Source organism: Haliaeetus albicilla, chromosome 11 (assembly GCF_947461875.1).
Source record: "Haliaeetus albicilla chromosome 11, bHalAlb1.1, whole genome shotgun sequence".
Classification (NCBI taxonomy): domain Eukaryota; kingdom Metazoa; phylum Chordata; class Aves; order Accipitriformes; family Accipitridae; genus Haliaeetus; species Haliaeetus albicilla.
Window position 1 is genome coordinate 21,723,192 of NC_091493.1, and position 20,164 is coordinate 21,743,355.

The following is a 20,164-nucleotide window of genomic DNA, read 5'->3' on the forward strand; positions in this document are numbered from 1 at the left end:
GTAATTTCAAAAGTGTAATATAACTCCTCCATAAAAGCTGCCTTACAGGAACACAAATACAAAACCCTTTTCACATTATTTGGGAAGATATTTCTTTTTACTTAAAAAAAAATATAAAGTACAGTATTTACCACATTCTGACAACACTGAGTTCTTAAGGAGTGGAATATGGGAGGTTCATGCAGTCCTTTCATCATGATACATGTTTTCTTCTCTGTGGCCATCAGAGTTTCATGTTCGCAGACAAGGCTTGTCTTGGTGGGATGTTGATAAAGAAAAAAATTCAGATTTTAGGTGATGAGTTCTCACAAACCCCTGGTTACTGTAAATCACGTCACTGAAAACAAGTTGCCAGAGAAAAGAAGAACCCTCTAGATGCTACAAAGGGAAAACAGCAACAAAAACTTCTATAGGAACTGCATTTTCAAGGTAATGTGTATATTTAACTTCGAACATAGCCTTCATTGCAAAATGAACAGTCACCTTTGCTCAAACACCTTAGTTAAAAACACATCAGAAAGCCAGCCTTCATCCTTCCTCAGGCAGAATTCAGATAAGATATTCATACATACAAGTAGAAAGCTAGTATAAATAAAAAATTGGCACAGCAATAAATACCATCTATTCTTAAAAAAAAAATAATCCAACCTTAGGATTCGACAGCTGCACTTTGAAAATACCACACATGATGGTTTCACATTTATGGAAGCTGCTTTTTCAGCACCAGTTCAGTTCCCCTCCTCTTCTTCACCTGTTGTCCCTACACCACTCCCATCTCCCCACTCTTCCTTTCCCTGATTCGGTCTTTGGTCAACAGTTAAAGGCAGAAAGGAAAATCAAGTGCTCTCCCCAAGCGGGTTTTTGCTAGTGTGGCTTCTCAGCCTGCTAAGACCGTGGTGTGCATAAGAGGAGCAGCGTGCAATGCACAGGATAGCACAGGGAGCTTGGGGCAGCTGAGTGATTGATTTCTCTAGTGTGAAGGGCACAGCTGCTTTTCCAAATGCATCATGTAAATAATGTCAGGCAAAGAGCAAAGCTTCCCACTCAGGGTTGAATTTTGGTCTAAAGCAAGAGAAAGCTTTTATCAGGTTCTCACTTAAGTCTTCGGTTACTCCTGGCCAGGTCTGCGCCACCCCTGCATTCACACCGTGCTCAACCCTGCCCAGGCAAGGGAGGGCCATAGTGCTGGCCCCTGAGAGCAGCCCCATGCCCTGAGTGGTCTCAGCTACTTGAGTAGTGAATCATCACCAGCGCAGCAGTGTCAGGGCTCAGGTCACAGCGTGAGTCTCAAGAAATGCCAGAGGCAGACAGCCCACAGGGCACCCAGACAACCATCACCTGGCCAACCGTCACCTGGCCATAAATGTTCTCTAGCCTTGCAGGGAGTCCCTTTCCTTCCTGCTGCTACTCATGCATTTCCCGCAGGAGCAAATGCCCTTCCTTTAGCACAGTCCAGACCTGCAACACTCACTAGTTTGCCCCCAAAAGAGAAGGTTGACAGGTGATCCCATTTCCCGCAGTACCTCCGCTACTTGGCTTTACTGTGCAGAGCTGGAACCCCAGGGTTTGGACCAGGTGCTCTGACACTGCCCATCTCAATGCTTGTCGAAGTAGTCTGTTTGCCCAGGCTGCAATGTGGGGGTGGCATGTGCCCAGAGACCTCTCCCCGCAGGTGCTAAGCCCAGATGCTCCCTGTTAAAGAGGACTGCAGCAGAGCGCTGGCAAGGCTGTACAGTCACACATACAGAGCGCTGGCAAGGCTGTACAGTCACACCTACCTACCCCATCTTTTCACTGGAAAGCCAATGTTTCCCCTAGAAACAAAATCTTCATGGCCCCTATCATCATTAGCAAGGTATGCTGTTGAATCAAAATCAGAGATTATTTAATTCTCTGTTTACTCCAGTGGCAATCAATCAGACCTCAAGCTATCCTTTGATGGGAAGCATGTGTGAACAATGCCCCTTCCTGGGCGAGAAGGACAAGCTCTGTCTGTGTCAGAACCAAGATTCTTCCACACTTTCCCCATAGTCATTCCTGCCTTTGACACTCATATGTCTGCCTCTGGCAAACCACTAGCAATTGCAGGTGCATGTGTGGGGACAGGAGATGGAACCTAGGATATAAAGAACAGTCCAGGGAAGATACAAGAAACTCTAGTTTTCTCATAAAAGTTATTTCTGTCTTTACCCTTACAAGAGAGGATCTGATCCTACTCACATTAAATCAACACTCCAATTCTCATCAAGTACAGTGGTACCAGACCTTTCAAAACAGAGACACAATCTACTTAAAGCACCAGGCTGGTAATGATAACAATAGAAGGAATGTCAAAATCACACACAGACATTTTAGGCACAGCAGTTGGTTTCTACTTTAAAGCAAATGAGATGGTATGGTCCCAATTGATGCACTCTCCATAATAGCACTATTTCACAGAAAGGAAAATACTTAGAAGATTTTTACCTGAATCCACATGGAAATAAGCTAGTCCCTGACTAGCCAGAGTGCCTCTTTGGCACTAAAGATGCCTGCCACAAAAAGGAGTGCTTAGTGAAACACCCCTTTCAGTGTTCCCAGCGCAGGCTGCAGGGAAGATTCCTTTTGAAGAAACCCAATCAAAAAAAAAATACAATCTTAAAACATTTTTTTGTTTACAATACATACACAGATACATACAAACACAAGCATTGTGCTGCACAAATACGCTTCCCCCCGGATCCCAGTGCCCAGCATACCATGATTATTACAGTACTGCAGGTGTCTTTCCATAGACTATATAGCAAAGATATTGTGTATACAGGTAAGAATCGGGAGAAAGAAATTTCTGGCTGAGAGAGGTGATTGGTGCAAGAAGTGGTACCTGTCCCCGGGTGTACTTTGCAAAGGAAATTCCAGAGGCTATCCTGTTCACCAGCAAACAGGGCCATGACAGCTGATGAACAGTGAGTGTTGGCCTTCATTTCCACACCTGAGAAACACCACTCCTTCAGCAAACTGGGCAGACCCTCTCTTGCCCCAGGCATCTCTTTTCTCCAAAGATATGGCCAGACATCCTCTTCTAGGTATCTCCGGAGCAATCAAAGATGTTACTGCCCTCAGGTACATGTGACCATTCAGTAGCTGAGGCTACAGCATCGCTGGTGAAGGCTCACTGAATGCATCTCCGCCTACTTCAGTGCAAAGCAAGGCAGGCGAGCTGAAGCCATCTCCTGTGGATGGGTGGGAAGAGACACCTGCGTGGCAGCATATCTGACTCCTCCAGCAACTTGCAACATGATTGTGTGGTTAGACCTTTAATAACCCATTCCTTTTTGTGCTAAAATTTGTCATCAGAAACACAGGAACATAGGAAATGCCAGGTGACATCAAATAAGTGTTGTGGCTCCTAACACACACAACTACTACAAACCAAGTACTAGCACCTTGCAATACCAGATGTGCATTGACCCAGCTGCTCGCAGCTTTCACCAAAGCTCAGCGAAGAGTTTTAGCCCTGTAGCCCTGAGTTTAATCCCTCACCCAGAATACCTATAAGTGCCACCCATGGTAATGCTGTTCACTTTCATCAATGTCTGATGCTTTTTAGCCTTCCTATGTTCTTGGCCTCGATGACTTCTGGAGGCAAGGAGTTCCTCCACTACTTACACAAGATCATTGCACTGTACAGTTCATGTCCTTCTAAGTTTAAAACTCCAGGAGACTTGCATGAACCAAAAGAAAGTTAAATAAAGCAGGACCTCTACATAACAAAGGAAGTAAAATATTATATAATAACATAGGGTTAGTTTAAATTCATATCTGCCCTCAGTGCTAGGTAATAAACCAACCTGTATAAAAACATATTTTTCTCAAATAGTTACATCTTACTATATAAAAATAGCACTGTGAAAGCAAGCCAATTTGTGCAAAAAAACCCAAAAACAAAACCCAACCCCACAACAAAATCCGAAACAAAAAAAAACCTTTGGAAATGCATGAAGCGTTGCTTTTGTGCTGCATGATAACAGTGAAATGTATTCATTCCCTAATACTGGTTATCTGCTCTCTGGGTCCTACAGTAAGAAATCCTGTAGACGGCTTACAATGCTTGCCTCTTACATCTTGAACCTCCTGTTGATGAAGAACAGAGTGAAACACTATTAAGGTTTGTTTCAGTTGCAAAAGCTTTGATATCAGGCCTAGTCAAATAGCAAATCTGCATCTGGGCTAACCCAAAAGCATTTCTTTTGCAGCCCCTCCAACTAGTATTTGGCAAACATTTTGGGGGAAGTTCTCCACAAGGAGCTACTGGGTCCCAGCAGGGCAAACCCAGCAATGGGAGTTATTTTGGGCAGGTTGTGCTCATCACAGTTAGTAAGGTGTTCAGAGCTAACATAGGAGGAAGGTTGGCAAAGAAGCTTATTCTGGACTTGAAAGCCAGAGCAGAGAATTATCAGTGGGCAAAGAGACTCAAGGGAAAAAAAAAAAACAACCAAAAAAAAACCAGGGAAAGGAGGGATTAATCATTTGTGAGCAGCCCCAGTAGTGCAGCAAGTGGCACTGGGAATACCTCTTCTACCTGCCCCTACCCCACAGCTCTGCTGGAGATCATGGACTGCAGCTCCACAGGGTGCCAGGTTTCTGTGAGGATGGAGGAACACAGAGGACAGCCCATGCTCTGCACTTGGTGTTCAGCTCCCACCGTGGTGTGGCTGGAGAGCAGAGGTCTCCAAGTGTGCTGCCCAGCCAGGACCCATCCCCATGGCCTCCCAGCTCTGGGACCTCACCTGCCGTGAGCAGTTGGGTAGCACGTCACAGCTTGTGGTGACCAGCTGCCCAGTGAAGGTGGCACGACAGGGAGGGCGAGCACCCACATGCTGCACAGTAGATGTGTGAGGCGTTAAGTGCAGGGGTAGGGATCTCAGGGTAGGAGGCAGACAAATTGAGTCTCCCATGCTCAGTGTTGAGCATGGTACCCAGAGGGAGTGGTGGGTTAGGCATCACAGCAAAGTGTAAGGGTATTGTGTGCAGGGTTCACTCAGAACAAGGAGCCAATCTGTGCTGGTGGCCTCCAGGTTTTGTCTGAAGTGACCCTGACTCCTGCTCCAGGCTGATCAGCCTTTTGCAAGCTAGACGAGGTCACGAAGGCTGAGTTATAAGTGTCAGAGGGTGAATACCAGGTATTCAAAAACCCTGATGTCCCAGGATGTTTTTTCTCATCTACAGGATCAGAACAAACATCCCTTTCAATGTCTGCTGGACAACTAAGACTGTGTGACACAGCCAGAGACAGTTGTGACTACTCTCAGTGAAGGTAGCCTCGCAAAACTCATCCAGGCATAGAGAGGATGACTAAGCCATGAGCAAAATTTTCCTCTTTGAAGATATCTTTGCCAATATCCCACACTAGTAACCCTACTTCTTTTGGTGCAGAAAGGCAGGACACACCTGGTAGGAAAAACACAACTGGGACATCCAGAGCATTGACATATGTAACAGGGTTCTCTGGGACTTGCCTAGCATCTCCCATAGGAGAGGTGTCAACCAGTCACCAATGCACCAAATTATGTTGTCACCACCCAGTGCTGCATGTGTTGTTAAAAACCACCAGTGACAAATTCACAGCTTTATTTATAGTTTAATTCTGTCAGTTTGGTATTGGAGGAATATGGCCAGCCAAAAGAAATAGGGCTTCCAAACCTTTACCCTGTTTTTTACTTTGGCTTTGCTTCAGGGTTCTTTTGGCCTCTTTGGGTGTCCATTTTCTACAATGGCAAAATTTTCCCACCTCTGTTGTGGCTGAACTTTCCCCCTGTTTGAAGAGTTTTTTTCTATATAATACTCCTTTGCAGGGAAGGTACAGATGTTACCCTCAACAAATATGGGAAAAAAAATGGAGGTCTGGATAGGCTAATATATTTGCCCAAGGTCACATAGGATGGTCAGTGGAAGAGCAGGGACTTGAACCTGAGGTATCCCAGCTCAGAAACTAATGCCTCCTACCATTCTTTCTCCCTGGAGACTTTACTGATGTTGCACGGGAAGGGCAGAGTGGGCCCCGTTTCTTCTGTTGCTTTTTTTTATGAGTGCGATGACGTGGTCTAAATTAAAAGAAAAATACAAAAAGACTGCCATAAATTATCCATATACAAAGGCCTTATTCACATTTATCCTATGGTCCCTTCACATTTTGCTGGCAGGGTGCAAATGATGATAACATCCCCTTTCATATACCCTCTGCCTCAGAGGAATGCTAGGCAAATGAAAGTGCCCTGGTGACAGGACATTTGCAAATTCTGAGGTCAGAACAATTCTTTCTCCCAAAACACCAAAGCCCCCCCTAAACACCTGCCAGAACTTGTCAGCCAGGAGCCTCACCATCCACATGGTAGCCACTGAGGTACAATGAAAGCAGAGCAGAGGGGGGCTGGATTTCTGGCTTCCCACCCAGCATTCCCACTGACATCAACAAGAACCAGCAGCTACTCTACGGGATTTGTGGGCATTCGATGCCTTAAAGCAAGGCTGTAAAGATAGCCGCCTACATCATCCCCCACCATGTGGGGCATTCACCCGGCACAGTGGAGTGCCGGGAGGTAGTTGTTCTAGCGTCTTGTACTTCAGCCCTTATTGCAAATGAGGTCAGAAATTAGGAAGAGCTGCCACACCGGGGTTTACAAACACCATGTAGGAAGACAGCAGCAGGGTTTGGCTCCCATCACAGCCAGCCCCTAGAAGTTGGGAGTTTCCCCTCCTTTCTCCCAGGGGGCTCAAGGGAAAGGTTTTTCCTGTTTGACTTTGTTATCTTCTCCAGATCCATCAGCTCTCTCGTCTGTGCCAGCAGTAGCCGCTGAGCTTAATGGACTCCAGCATCTCAGACTGAGGGAAGTTCTGAGGTAGGACTAGGTTAACATGACAGTGGACAAGCTGGTCTCTGTTTATTTTGGGCTCTGTTAACTCCGCAAGGGCCTGATTTTGCATATCCTTGTGTGAAGGGAGAAGGGAAAGGCAGTCAATGTGCTGTAAATGATGACTGGAATTGCCTGGAAGCGATAAAGGATTTGTTAGCTATTTCAAGAAAGGACTGATTTGCCCCTTGTCTATAAAATGGATGAATGTTGAATGATGGTGGCCACAGCAGCTGCACAATGATTTTTAAAGCCAGTTAAGGAATTTGGATTCCTGACAGCCTGAATGTATTTTACCGATGTCCCATAAGTGTCTATTACATGGAGATGTGATGAATATAAAGCAATAATAAAGACTAAGCAGAATTAGTGAGCAGAATAATTCCCTACCAAAAACCATCTCTGGTTTCACAATCAACTGTATTGGACTACTATATTCTATGAACTTTTCCTTGTCCTTAGCTGCAGATCATAACACAGAAGATACTCTCGTATTGAAGCACTGGTATAGATCAAGATGACTTGACAGTTTGGATTTTACTTAAGCAATTACAAGAGCCCTTTCTAAAAAACGTATTGATTTTATTCCAGAAAAATAAATTCCCATGTACAATTGGGTTTTCATAACATGAAACAATTAGCCATTTTATTGCTAGTGCATATAGGGTAATGTCACATTTCATACAATTTCAGTACAAGTGAAAAAATATAATATATGGCTGATTGAAATTGATAGCTACATTAACATTTATAGATCTATATAGATTTATTTTACAAGCTGTTAGTAGTTTAGAGGGATATCGGTGTTTTAAACTACCAACATTCATATGGCTCCAATTCAAATATATGAATTGTTTGATGCGCTATAAATATATTCCAAAGTACATTTCATTGAAGAAGTCAAAGCTGTGCACTAAAATATATCAAAAACATGCCTTGTGAAAATGCTACAGACAGAGCTCTGACTGTCTGCAGAGCGTGAAAATGCCACTGGTGCTAGCATTACTAGTTGGAAAATGAAAACAAGCCATGATTACAGGATTAGGTGATGGAGATATATGCTTTCTGTCATCTTATTTCATAGAGCTGGGACCAAATTCTCTTCTGTTACTCAATGTAAACCAGGATGAAATCCACCAAATTAGCAGAATTGCTTCTGGATTAGTGTTAGGTAAACAAAACCCAGAATCTGGGTGGAGATCAGGCACAGGCTCACTGGTTTCAGTAGAGCTGGCCCCAGATCTTCACTAGTGGAAGTGAGAGCAGAACATGTTCCAGATGAGTTGTTCCCCTAAGGCAGACAGGCAGGACCTGAGCACATAATCACATTTGCCCAACCCTACTTCTTAAGTGCCGCCTAAGTTTCAGGTCTTACGAACAGCACCAAGGGCTTCATTGGGGATGACAGCAAACAGAAACTTAGGCAGGGGCTTGAAGATTTTCCCAAGTTGGAAAACAAAGTAGCTGGAGCCCCTAGACAGCATGGGCCACATCCTGCTCCTAGGTTCAGTTGTCCCTAAATCCAAAGTCATCCTGGCAGCGTTAACCTGGATTACCTCTACAGAGAATTTGCCCAAAGGACAAGAGGGCTGAGTGCTGGCAGCAAGAAGGCACTGAGCATCAGATGAGATGGGAAGAGCTGTCAGGGCTGGAATCAAAGTCAGTTTCTTAGCTGGCTCCCTTCCCTCCTCCTCCTCACTCTTGGCCCCAGTGTGGTCCCAAAAGGAACACAGGGAGGAATCTCTCTACTTCTGGTAGCATTTTTCCCCTTGCTTATTGTAAAAACACAAGGGAACAAAGATGACTATTTTTTTTTTAACTCTACCTCTTGTTTGGCAGATGCGTTTACAAAGCAAACAGCGGAGGGCATTCAGCTACCCATACTGCCTCACATCTGCCCCTGGGCCATACCCTTCTCCACACTTCTCCAAGAATGCATTGCTTTTGCAAATGACTGGATTCCAGCCCTGCCTTTACCCTACAGATGCAGGAGGGGGCAAGGTTCAGTACGGTTACAGCCAGTTACTGACGGGTGGGAATGTGGTGGCAAGGGTGGGAGGGATACTGAGTGCACAGGTAGGCTTGTTGGCCAAAATGCCGCTGCTGGATCAACCGCAGCCCAGGGCTCTGGGCAAGCAAGGAAATGCTTTGTACCATCACTTGTCTCATCTTCCATCCCAGGAAGGCTGGAGCCCTCCCCTGCAACTCAACACAGAAATGTTCTCTGTGCTGCTCTTGCTCATGGTAAAATTGAACTGAGATAGGTTGGGTCCACCTCAGAGTAGCCATGATCACCCACTTTCAAGGGGAATAAAAATAGATTTTAAAAGTCTGAATTTGCCAAGTATGGCTGGTGTTCCTCTGGCCTTCTGGGAGACCCTTATTCATGGCAGCGCACCTTGCCTTGGCCGATATTAATAGCGCTCCACACTGGCCAGCAGAGAAACAATTTTTAGCACCAAGACCCCCTAGGCCTCAGCTGCCTGTGCAAACAGACCCCCAGTGTAACATGGAGAAGGGGCTTCAAAGAAACTGGAACGATATAGATTCTGAAGTAAGTAGTTTGGCTTGGGGAAGGGGGGACATAAAGGAAGCCTTTTCCTTGGGAGAACGGCTTTTTTTAAAAGAGGATGAGTTGGGGACCCCAGAACAGATTCATTAGGATAGGTTTTGCCTCAAACCCTGGCAAAATTCTTAGATTAACATTTAGGATATACTAGAAGCTGTCGTTTTTATACAGACTAGGTCAACTCCAAACCCATCTTCAAAACAATATCTGATTCCACGAGTGCTTTGTCCACATGGTAAAAGCCAGCCCTTAACGTTCTACCCTTTAATAACTTGGGATGTTAGCTGTTAAGTCCATTTGTCTCTTGCCTTACTTGTTTAAAGCTTTCTCCAGATATTCCTGGATCCACTTTAACTTGGGATCAATGCACACTTGCTTGCTGTTGCTCTTGAGCCTTGCACTGCCAAAGGAGAAAAGTCAGAGTGAGTCTAGTGTGCAACGCTCCTCAGCCCACACCCACCATCCACCCTGGATGCCTTATTTTCTTTGGGTGTCAGTGCTGCTCTCAGTTAACCCATGAAGAGGATGGGTTATCCCCGTCATCCTCAAGGCACCTATTGTAAATGTCCCTGGTTTCAAAGCACTGTGTCCTGGTTTCAGCTGGGATGTAGTTAGCTGTCTTCCTAGTAGCTGGTACAGTGCTATGTTTTGAGTTCAGTATGTGAAGAATGTTGATAACACTGATGTTTTCAGTTGTTGCTCAGTAGTGTTTAGACTACAGTCAAGGATTTTTCAGCTTCTCATGCCCAGCCAGGGCACCTGACCCAAACTGGCCAACAGTGTATTCCATACCATGTGACGTCCCATCTAGTTTAGGAACTGGGAAGTGGGGGCAGGGATTCGCCGCTTGGGGACTGGCTGGGTGTCGGTCGGCGGGTGGTGAGCAATTGCCCTGCGCATCATTTGTACATTTCAATCCTTTTATTACTACTGTTGTCATTTTATTAGTGTTATCATTATCATTATTAGTCTCTTCTTTTCTGTTCTATTAAATCGTTCTTATCTCAACCCAGGAGTTTTACTTCTTTTCCTGATTTTCTCCCCCATCCCACTGGATGGGGGGGGAGTGAGTGAGCGGCTGCGTGGTGCTTAGTTGCTGGCTGGGGTTAAACCACGACACACTGGTACTATCTGCCTCCTCTGATGCTGATTCTTATGGTCTGTACTGGAATGCATGAGGTGGTTGGACAGATACAGAATTCAAATCTAAGTTTTCCAATTCACAGCTGGGCTGCCAGTTCAGTGGCAACAACAGCTAGATTTCTTTTGGAAATATTAATATGGTAAATATAGGTCATTTTTGCAAGGAATTAATTAAGAACCGCTTTCAGATTCAACCCAAAACTGAAGTTTCACAGGTTTTGAGGACCGACACCAAACCATACCTCTTGGACATTCTGAAAGGGTCTCGTCACTCCTTAGCTTTTTGTTTTATACAAGACTGAACTAACAGGTTGCAGGCAGGAAGACAACTGGAAGTACCATAGTGCCAGAGGCAAGTTTTCCCTCCTGTATTCACTCAGCACTGGAAACAAAAGCAGAAACCCCCTGAGGGGTTTCTCCTGGATGTCCAAGCCGCACTTTCCACACCAGACTGTTTAGCTAGTTTGAATTCTGTGTGAATTTGGCATTTGGGCTATCTGCATCTTTCATACAGAAGCAGTACAAATAGCTTTTCACCGGCATCAGAGGTCTCACCCTCCAGGGATCTTGGGGCCTCTCGAGAGTGCTGTGACCTCCCCCTTGCTTCCCCAAAGCAACCTGCCTCTGCCTCAGCTGCTCAGAAATTTCCCCTTAAATAGTCTGCCTGCCATGCAAAAATGCCAAGAACAGCAATTTCATGGAAATACCCATAGGAATAAGTTCAGTACTTGTTTAAGCATTTTGCTGGATTGAAGCCAAAATGTTCCCCACTTTATAAAATTAAATCTGCAGAATATAAAACTATGGCGTAAGAATTAACAGGTCAAAAAGGCTTCCTTGTCTGAAGTTATGCAACAACACAGTTGTAACATAAACACATCAAAGATCCAGTCTTGCAAGCCCTGCGCCAATAAAGAGATAAATGGGCCTAATTCATATTTCCCTTACAGCAGTGCCAAGCTGGAGTATTTCCAGTGAAGTGATACCAACAGAGAGTAAAAATGGATTTGCTGATGTTAGCAATGCCTGGGAACTCTTGAGCTGGTCTCGCAGGGTACAGAACCAAAAGCACACGTAACCAGCCTCCAGCCACATGCAATGGAATTCCTCTCATTAGGAATATCCTAATATTAAGACACTGCTTGTTTTAGACATTTATTTCTGAGCCTGTCAGGTCCTGCTCCTTGTACAGTCACAGCAGAGACCTAGGTAACTGTATGGAGTGTTAATCTGAACTGGTTTAGGTGTCTGCTTTAGGATGTAATTAATTGCATGCTAAAAATGCCTATTTCCCTGTACTGAAAAGCAGGGAATTTAGGGCGGGCTTTGTACAAGCAGACTTTGACAGAGGAGATTTCTGGATTTGGAGAGATGACTTGCAATAGAACCAAAGACAAAAGCTTGCTCTTAGGCTTTTTGTTCAGGTACAATTCCCCTCAACCATAAAGGGGAATGCACTTGTGCAAAAAAAAATACAAAATCTTTCCTTGAAACAATATGATTTCACTGAGATTCTCTATTCCTGAAAACAGTAGCTTTTAAGTTACTTACACCTTCACTGTATAATGCATATCCACTAAATTCACAGTGTGCTTAAAACCATCGAGATGAGAAATTTGTATGTTAGTTTTGATTCCATTTCAGTTTCTGTTTCGATAAAGACTTAGTTTGAACTCATGATGTTTCAGCAGTATTTGGAGGTAAGTTTTTAAGTACCTCACTTTTTAAAGTAAGGTACTTTTTACTTTGTTATTTTTTAAAGGTTCATGTGTTCTGTGTGCCACTAAATCACATTGCAAACAAACACATTTGGGTCAGGAGTAAGAACATGAGTTGTCTGTGTTTCTGCATTTCATGCTCTTACCTATCTCCAATGACTATGATCCCACGTTAATTAAGAGATAAAATGTATACTATATCCTGTCTTAAATGCCTGTCATTTTCTTGAAACTACTCCAGAAAATTCCAAATCCTCTACAAACCCTTAGTGCTGGGACCCTTATGACATCCATTGACAGTCCCAGAGCACAAATCCATACGCTATTGCATTTTGGATGCTTGCCTCCAAAACTGTTTATAGGTAGAGATCAGAGTTAGTCACAGCTGGTTTTGCCATTTTTGTGAAAGGAAATTATTTCTCAGCTGAAGCTTACATTTTTCTCACTGTCCTCCACCAAATCCTAAGGCAGAATCACACATGAGAAAATGTGTATGATCTACCCAGAGTGGTTTAAAAAAGAAAAAAAACATATGACTAAAAACTGGTTAATGAATGGATACGTGCTCTTCAATATATCTGTACATTCCTGAGAAATCTCATGAAACCACATCAGTTTTCTGTGTGCGGAACTATTTTGGATGACAAGGAATGGATTTCTACAGCATTTGAGTTACAACTGGAAGAGCTCGACATGGATCGAAGACAGACCTAGCGATGGGAGCACTGCACAGAAACCCAATCTAGTCACTGAGATCCTCTTACAGAGATCAACAGAGGTTGATAGTAGTAAGGCTGCCTTGCAATGAAAAGATGAATGCTATTTTTCTTCTTCTGAAGATTTTGAATTTGGGGAGAGGAGGGAGGGGGTCACCCATGAACAAATGAACCAAAAAGACCTTCCTAAGAACACACACATGCACACACAAATCTACAATCCCATTTTTCCTGAAAATCAGTGTTTCTTTTTCAGCAAAAATGAAGAGTTATTTTCCATTAGAAACCCATAATTTCTGTCCTGCTGTGACCTGTGAGTTACCGGAGTCAGTCACTGCCTGGTAAGTGTGTCCCTAGATCAGGCCAGCACATGTTTAGGGTCTGTACCTCCTGTGGAGGCAACACGAAATCCAGGAATTCCTTTTGCTTGTTTAGCTCCTCTCTGTAGAGAAGTGGAGCATTAGAAGACTCAGACCACTGTAAAGTCTTTTCCTCAAGGTGTCAAGTTCCACGTCCAAGGCAATGGACAGCCTATCTGACATTCCTGCTCACATACCCATGGGGGAATAGGACATGGGATCACATAGTCACAGGGAGATCACAGAGGTAGAACACAGCTGGGAAACATCTAGCTGGGCTTCTATGTGTGGGGTAAAGCAGGGTCCAGCTGTATCTGACACATGGGGTGAAGCGGTGAATTGGAAATCATGGCAGGACACAGACCGAATTGCAGCCACCTAAGCTGGAACCAGCTGTGTGACTCTTGTTTTTGACACCTGAGACTTGCACCCAGCTGAAAAGACTAAGAGACTTACACAATCTGAAGTGAGCAGTTGGGTGTGGAGAGGATTTTGAGGTGCTTAATGTTGGCTCTTGCCACGTTGCTCTCGTAGAATCGACAGGGGCATCGGTAAGTCAGGCTGACGGGTTTCTCTGCGGGACATGGGGAGAGAAAGGACACGTTACTCCCTCTTGCTCCTGGTCAGCAACACAGATACAGAGACCTGGGCTGACAGAAACTCCCTGCAACTAGGCAGGTGAAAAAAAAGCAATAGAAAAGCTGTAGTTTTGGGAGAGCATTTGCCCACAGCTCACAGCACAATCCTTTTACCCCAGTACCCAGTCTTTCAATAATGGTGCGTGGGATTTTGGAAGACAAAAGAAGAGGGCGAGAAAATAGAGATAAGTAAAGAAGAAGAGATTAGCATAAGGAGCCACTCCATTGTGCAGGGATGCTCCTGGTAATTAGACAAGATAAAGGCCAAAAGAGGGGGCACTTGTCCCCAGTGTTGTTCTCGTCAAATGATTTTGACCCGAGGCCAAATTAGAAGGTAGCCAGAAGAAAGAGACGAATTCCAAAGAGTTCAGATCAAAACGGCTCGGCTCAGGTGCAGGCTTTTCACGGGGGACTTACTGGCTACAGAAAAGCCCTGAGTCTTTCAGGCTTTCCCAGGGCCCAGCGGCTGACCTTTCCCCACTACAGCCAACCTTTACTCCCAGCCAAGATATTCGCGCAAGGAGGTGCGACTCAGAGATGCGAGATCACAGTGGTTTTGCAGGAGAGATTTGGAGTCTTTTGAAGTCCCAGCCCGTGGCAAAGTAACGGCAATCAAGGAGAGTTATCAGGCAGTGCGCTCTCCATATACTAATCAGGGACCACCAGACTGGATGAGGGTTTTGTCACTGGCATCACTAGGGACAGAATTTAGCCCCCTAGGCTAAAAATCAGCCATGTATATACATGCAGAAGTGAGAAAAGCAGCCTGGCGCTCACCACGGTCCTGCTGCCTGATTTCTCCGTGGGAGAGCTTAATTGCTGGCAACCAAGTGCACATAAATAAGGTCCTCACGCTGTGTGTAAGCTTCAAAGCTCCATGCACGCTAAAATACAAACACAGAAGCCTTGACTGGAAATCTAGAAGGACCTGCCTAAGATTTTAAACAACTTCCTAGTGGAGTAGTTTTTAGCCTCTGGGAGGAATTCAATTCATACACCTAACCCATAAGGTCTGGCTCATGCTGTAGATGGTTAGATCTATATCTGACAGAGCTTTAGATCCCACGTGGCAATCTGCCGCCCTGTTTATTTAGCCATACAGGAGCACTTGCAGCATCCAAACCCAGTTCCCTTACAGGCAGATGGAGAGCTAAAGAGCAGGGAAAGGCTTGGAATCCCTAAACTGCCGTCTAGGAAGGTGAGAAAAGAGGCAGCTTTTCAAGGTGCAGCTGATCTGCATACATTGCACATTTACCAATGACTGTCTCTAGCACTTATAACCCCAGACAACACTGTGAAATTACCCTGTCCTCAGGAGGGAAAACCCTTTTTTCCAAGTGCCTCTACCAAGTGATGAGCCAGAATCAGATCCCACAGGCAGATGGGCAGAGATGAATTCATCAGTGGGAGCAGAGTTCCTCCAGATTCACAGCAGGATCTGGACCATAAATTAACAAAATTGGAGGACTTTTTCTATCAGTTTTATGGCAGTCTAAACAGTGATATCATCTATGAGTTAATAAATGGGAGAAGCTCCCATCTGCGGGGGGAGGAGGAAGGAGGGATGCAGGGTGAGCCTCATGAACATGCCCAAGACTGACCAGTGCTCAAGTGGAAAGGAGGGAGAAAGGCACTAGGATTTCCCACTGCAAATCTGTGCCTCGTAGCTACGTATCAGTGCATTTGTATTGGAAAGGGAGGCTGAAATTGAATGCAGTCATACAACGCTCAGCACAGCTGCAGGGGAAGTGTCTCTGCAAGCTTGTACCAACAAAGTTTAAGCAAGCTTTACCCTAAAAAACATGTGAGAGATGGAACTGTTCTATGATCTGAGAATGCAATCCTGTCCTTTCTGAGACTGGGGGAGGGACTTTCAAACCCATACCACTTGAAATCAGGGGCAGAGAAAGTTTAACCATGACTAACACGTCCATGAGTCCCAAAGTTGCTTCCTGCCCAAGAAAGGGCATCCAGCACAACAAGGAAGAGGGGAAGCCCCAGCATTCAGTGTTCTTCTGTCACCCCAACGCAAGGTGGAATGACAACTCCCCTCCCAGCACAAGAATTCCTTTGGTGTTCCTGTGCCCCTTGCTTGGTGATCAGCAACAGGCGCTGAGCACCATGGAGTGGCAGTACAGGCACCAACCGGGTCAGCTCTCAGCATCACTAATGGGGAACCAATCTCTCCTGCCACTGCCCCTCCAGCACTCTGGCTCTGAGAGCTTGTCTATGGCTCACCCTGCTCTCAGCAAGGCTGAAACCCAGGGAAAACTAGTGCATGAGGCACATCCGAACACATGAACCCCTTTCATCCTACAGTAGGAGAGGGAAGGGGCCATTTGGGGGCCATAATTTGGGAAGGGGACATTTCTGGTCTTACTCTGAGGCTTACAAACACCTTCCTTACCTCATTTCAAAATTTGAAACAAATTGTTCCATGCACAGTAGAGCTGATTAAGCCAATTATTCTACAGATTTGTACCGCAGGAGTTAATGCTTTGTGGGCTCTCTGCTGCCTAATAAACACTGAGCACAAGCTGAAGCCATTCGCTCGTAGGACCAATTAGTATAGTCTGTTAATCACACTGTTACATGAAAACACCAGTTTTCATGAAACTGATGGTACATACAGCTTTTGAGACCTTTATCTGTCTGACACATTTGGTTAAAATAGGTGAATATAGTCAAAAGTTACAGAAGAGCCAGACACTATTTAGACATCTCAATGTCATTCCTTCAGCCTTATTTCCTTAGATGAAAAGAAAAAGAAAACACCTCTTTTGGTCTCGACTAGAAGGGTTCAAAGGGTTCTTGGGTTTGGGGTTTTTAAATAAGAAATAGTTTTACTGTTTTCTAACTCCAAGATGAGTTCGGTTGGCTCTGAACACCCACTGTTGCTGGCAAATTCTCTCTAGAGACAAAGCGCTCACAAAAACCTCCCTCACAGGCTGGCCACTTGTCAATGCTGGACAATACCTGTTTCACCCCATAGGGATCTGCCTTGCCTTATCCACACTGGAAGTGGACAGTAAGGAAACAAGAGAGTTGAGAGTTCTGCTGTGAAGTTACAGTAACTTGCTGTGCTGGCTGTGAAGCTCGGGGTGCTTGAATGGAGAGGGAAGCTATATCCAGGCAAGCAGGCTGGGCATGAACAGACAAAACGTTTGATGGAAGCATCATTCTACGCCTTTCATCCAGGGGTGCATTTGCCAATATCAGGAGAGGGCTGGCAACCTTTTAAGACTAGAACAGCTCCATTTCCCTGGGAAGTGAGGCCGTGATAGGCAGATACAGCTTTACCAGGGTGGCTAGGAAGGATTCAGAGCTCACCTGCCCTCCGGGGCAAGGTAGCCCTGCAAGCCCTCATCTGGATCAAGGTTGAGAGCACTATGTGACATGCAAAGAAGTAGGCAAAAACCTTCACTCTTATCACTGCAAGCCGGTGGGATTCTGTCGCTAGTTTTTCTCTAACCCTTTTAAGCCGTTTCCTTACTCAGGTAGCCAGGTCCCGACACGCTTACCCTGCCATAAAGTTACCCGCTGCCGTTTGCTGCCGGCTAAGGAGCGCTGCCGCGCAGGGAGCAAAGCGAGGTGCAGCCGGGCAGCTCTGCCCGCCTGCCAGCCCTGCGTTAAGCGCTGCCGGAGGGGAGGCGAGGAGAGGGAGAGCCCCTGAGCCCCCGGCCCCCCACTCCCGCCCCTCCGGTCCGGGTCGCAGAGCCGGTGCGGGCCGGCAAAGCTCCCCCAGCTCGCTGCAGACCCACACCGGCCTGCAGAGGCGAGGGGAGCCTGCTCCGGGTACCCGGGCACCCCTCGGGCGATGTGCGCTCCGCGGGGCGGGGGGCTGGCGGCGGCGGGGGGCGAGGGGCCGGGGCTGGCGTAAGCGGCGGGGGCCTGAGCCCACCTGGCCGGGTCTGCCTGTCGGGGCCTCTCTGGGTCAGTGCTTGCTCCGTGCTGGCTTTTTGTGCGCTTCGCCGGGACGGGGCTGCTGCTGGGACAGTACTGCGGAAAGGCATGGGCGAAATTATCGGAGGCGATCGACTCTCTCAGGCTAAACAAAGAGGGCACCGGAGGGCATCCTCTGCCGCCCTGGGTGGGGAGCACCCAAGTTTCGGTCTCCAGAATGGGAGAATAACACGGGAGCGGAGGACTTGAAAGGGCGCTCGTTTCCTAGCCGCGAGCTTTCGACGAGGGGACAAAAGGTGGCAAATCTCTGCCGGGCGAGAAGCCAGCCGCAGGAGGAGCGCCCGAGAGATGCCCAGAGGCTGCGGGCAGGACCCCCGCCCCGGCACGCGTGGGGAGTGCGGCTGCCCCGCGCGGTCCCCGCTGCCCCGGACGCCCGCGGCACGGGGCTCCCCGCTGCCCGCGGAGCAAGAGCCGCAGGTCGCCGCGGTCTCCGGGGCCGTCCGCTGCGGCCGGGCTCCGGGGGTGACGCGCAGGACCGCGGGGCCCGGCGTGGGGCGGGAGGCTGCGAGCCGGCCGGCCGTGAGCCGGCCGCGGCGCGGTGCGGGAAGGACAGCCGCGGTGTCGCTGCCTTAGCGACAAATGCCGCCGCGGCAGCGCTCGCCGGCTGCCAGCCCGCGTTTCCCCAGACCTCTCGTCAGGGCAGCTCTCCGCCCCCCCGCCCCGAAACCTCTCCGTGCACCCTCGCCGGGGGTGCGGTGAATGCCTGCTGAGCGACCGCTTTGGCTCGGCTCTGCCCTGATCGAAGGAAGATAGATCACGACGGACGAGAGAAAAGGAACAGAACGACCGCCTGTTTCTCATTTCTTGTAACTTTTAGGGCTGCCTTTTTAAAGGGGAAACCGATATGCGTATTTTGCAAGCAAACCACCTCCCTGCGGACCGAGCGCTGTTGAAAGTCTTCCCCCAGCCGATTTCAATCTGGGACAAGTTTGGCAAAGCGGATCGCTTTGACCAGCCTTCTTTTGAAAAAAGCGAGCGAGCGAGCGAAGGAGGGAGGGAGGGAGGGAGGGAGGCTGCCTGCTTCCAGCTCACAACCGCTATCGCCCGGGGCTCGCCAGACGCGCACATCTCAGCGGCGGCGGGAGCCGGAGCCGGGACAGCGGGGGAGCTGCGGCGAGAGGGGGGGCAAGAGCGGGGATTTCCGCGGGACCGTAACTCCCGGCCGGGCTCCCCGGCGCCCGCAGGCAGGAGCGCTGCGAGCGGCGAGCAGGCGGGGGGGCGGCATCGCCCCGGCAGCTCACTTACCCTCCGAGAGGGAGATGATGGCCAGGGCGAAGGCGAGCAGAGCCAGGGCTCGGAGGTCCATGCTGGGGCGGCTGGCGGGGCGCGGGGCGGGCGCTGGACTGCTCGTCCCGGCGGCTGCGGCGCTCTGCTGGAGTCCCCTCCTCCCCTCCCTCTATAGAGGGGCCGGGACCGCCGGGGCTGGGGGAGGGGAGCCAGGGGGAGTAGCTAGCCTATGATTTATTGCCCGTGGCATGTTATTACATCCTTCCTCTGCTAAAAATGCCTGGAAAGGAACCAAAAGAGCGAGGGCTCCGCTCTTCGCTCCGTTAGGCCGGCAGCCTTCCCCCCCGGGCTCAGCGCTTGGCCCAGCAGCCCCGCGACCCGAGCCCCCCCCGCGGGAGACAGCGGCGGTGCGCTCCCCGCGGGGGTCCCGCCCGCCCGGCGGCTGGGGCTGCGGGGAGCGGCGATCACGGTCACTCCATCCAGCCCGGGCCGGGGGCGAGAAAGTTTCCTCACCAAACTGGGCCAGCCCCGGTCCCTTCTGGGCGCGCCGGCCCCACCGCTCTTGAACCAGAGCTGCTGGAGCTGGGACAGCTGTGGGGACGTACCCTGTAACGACTGAGCCGGGATTCACACCGGGAAGAGGAGGAAAATCCCCCTTCACTCCCGTGCGCGCGAATCTAGATTTACACCGGCGCCCTGGGCATCACATCCAGCGCCTCACACGAAGCATCTTCCCAGAAGTTTATCTGGGGATTTGGGCGGGGGGGGGCGCAAAAAGAGAGAGGGAGGCTTTCAGGTTTTGCCTCTGCACGCCGGGCTCGAAACACCACCTTCTCCCCGTATTAGCTGAACCCAGTTGTACATTCGCTGCCGCATTTCGCCTCCTTTGTATTGCAGATGCCGCCGGGCTCCCTGGCACCTCGGCTGAAAGCCCCTATAGC

General features: G+C 48.1%; 1 protein-coding gene across 1 annotated transcript; it reads right to left on the bottom strand.

Annotated features, from left to right (window-relative positions):
- Positions 1-2,630: 2,630 nt before the first annotated feature.
- On the bottom strand, positions 2,631-19,403 carry CXCL12 (C-X-C motif chemokine ligand 12). The gene is made up of 5 exons (XM_069796563.1): positions 19,242-19,403; positions 13,852-13,969; positions 9,773-9,859; positions 5,986-6,083; positions 2,631-4,113 (listed from the first exon to the last, which is right to left on the bottom strand). The coding sequence occupies exons 1-5, from the start codon at positions 19,300-19,302 to the stop codon at positions 4,082-4,084; spliced, it is 396 nt and encodes a 131-aa protein (XP_069652664.1). The 5' UTR covers positions 19,303-19,403; the 3' UTR covers positions 2,631-4,081.
- Positions 19,404-20,164: the final 761 nt, after the last annotated feature.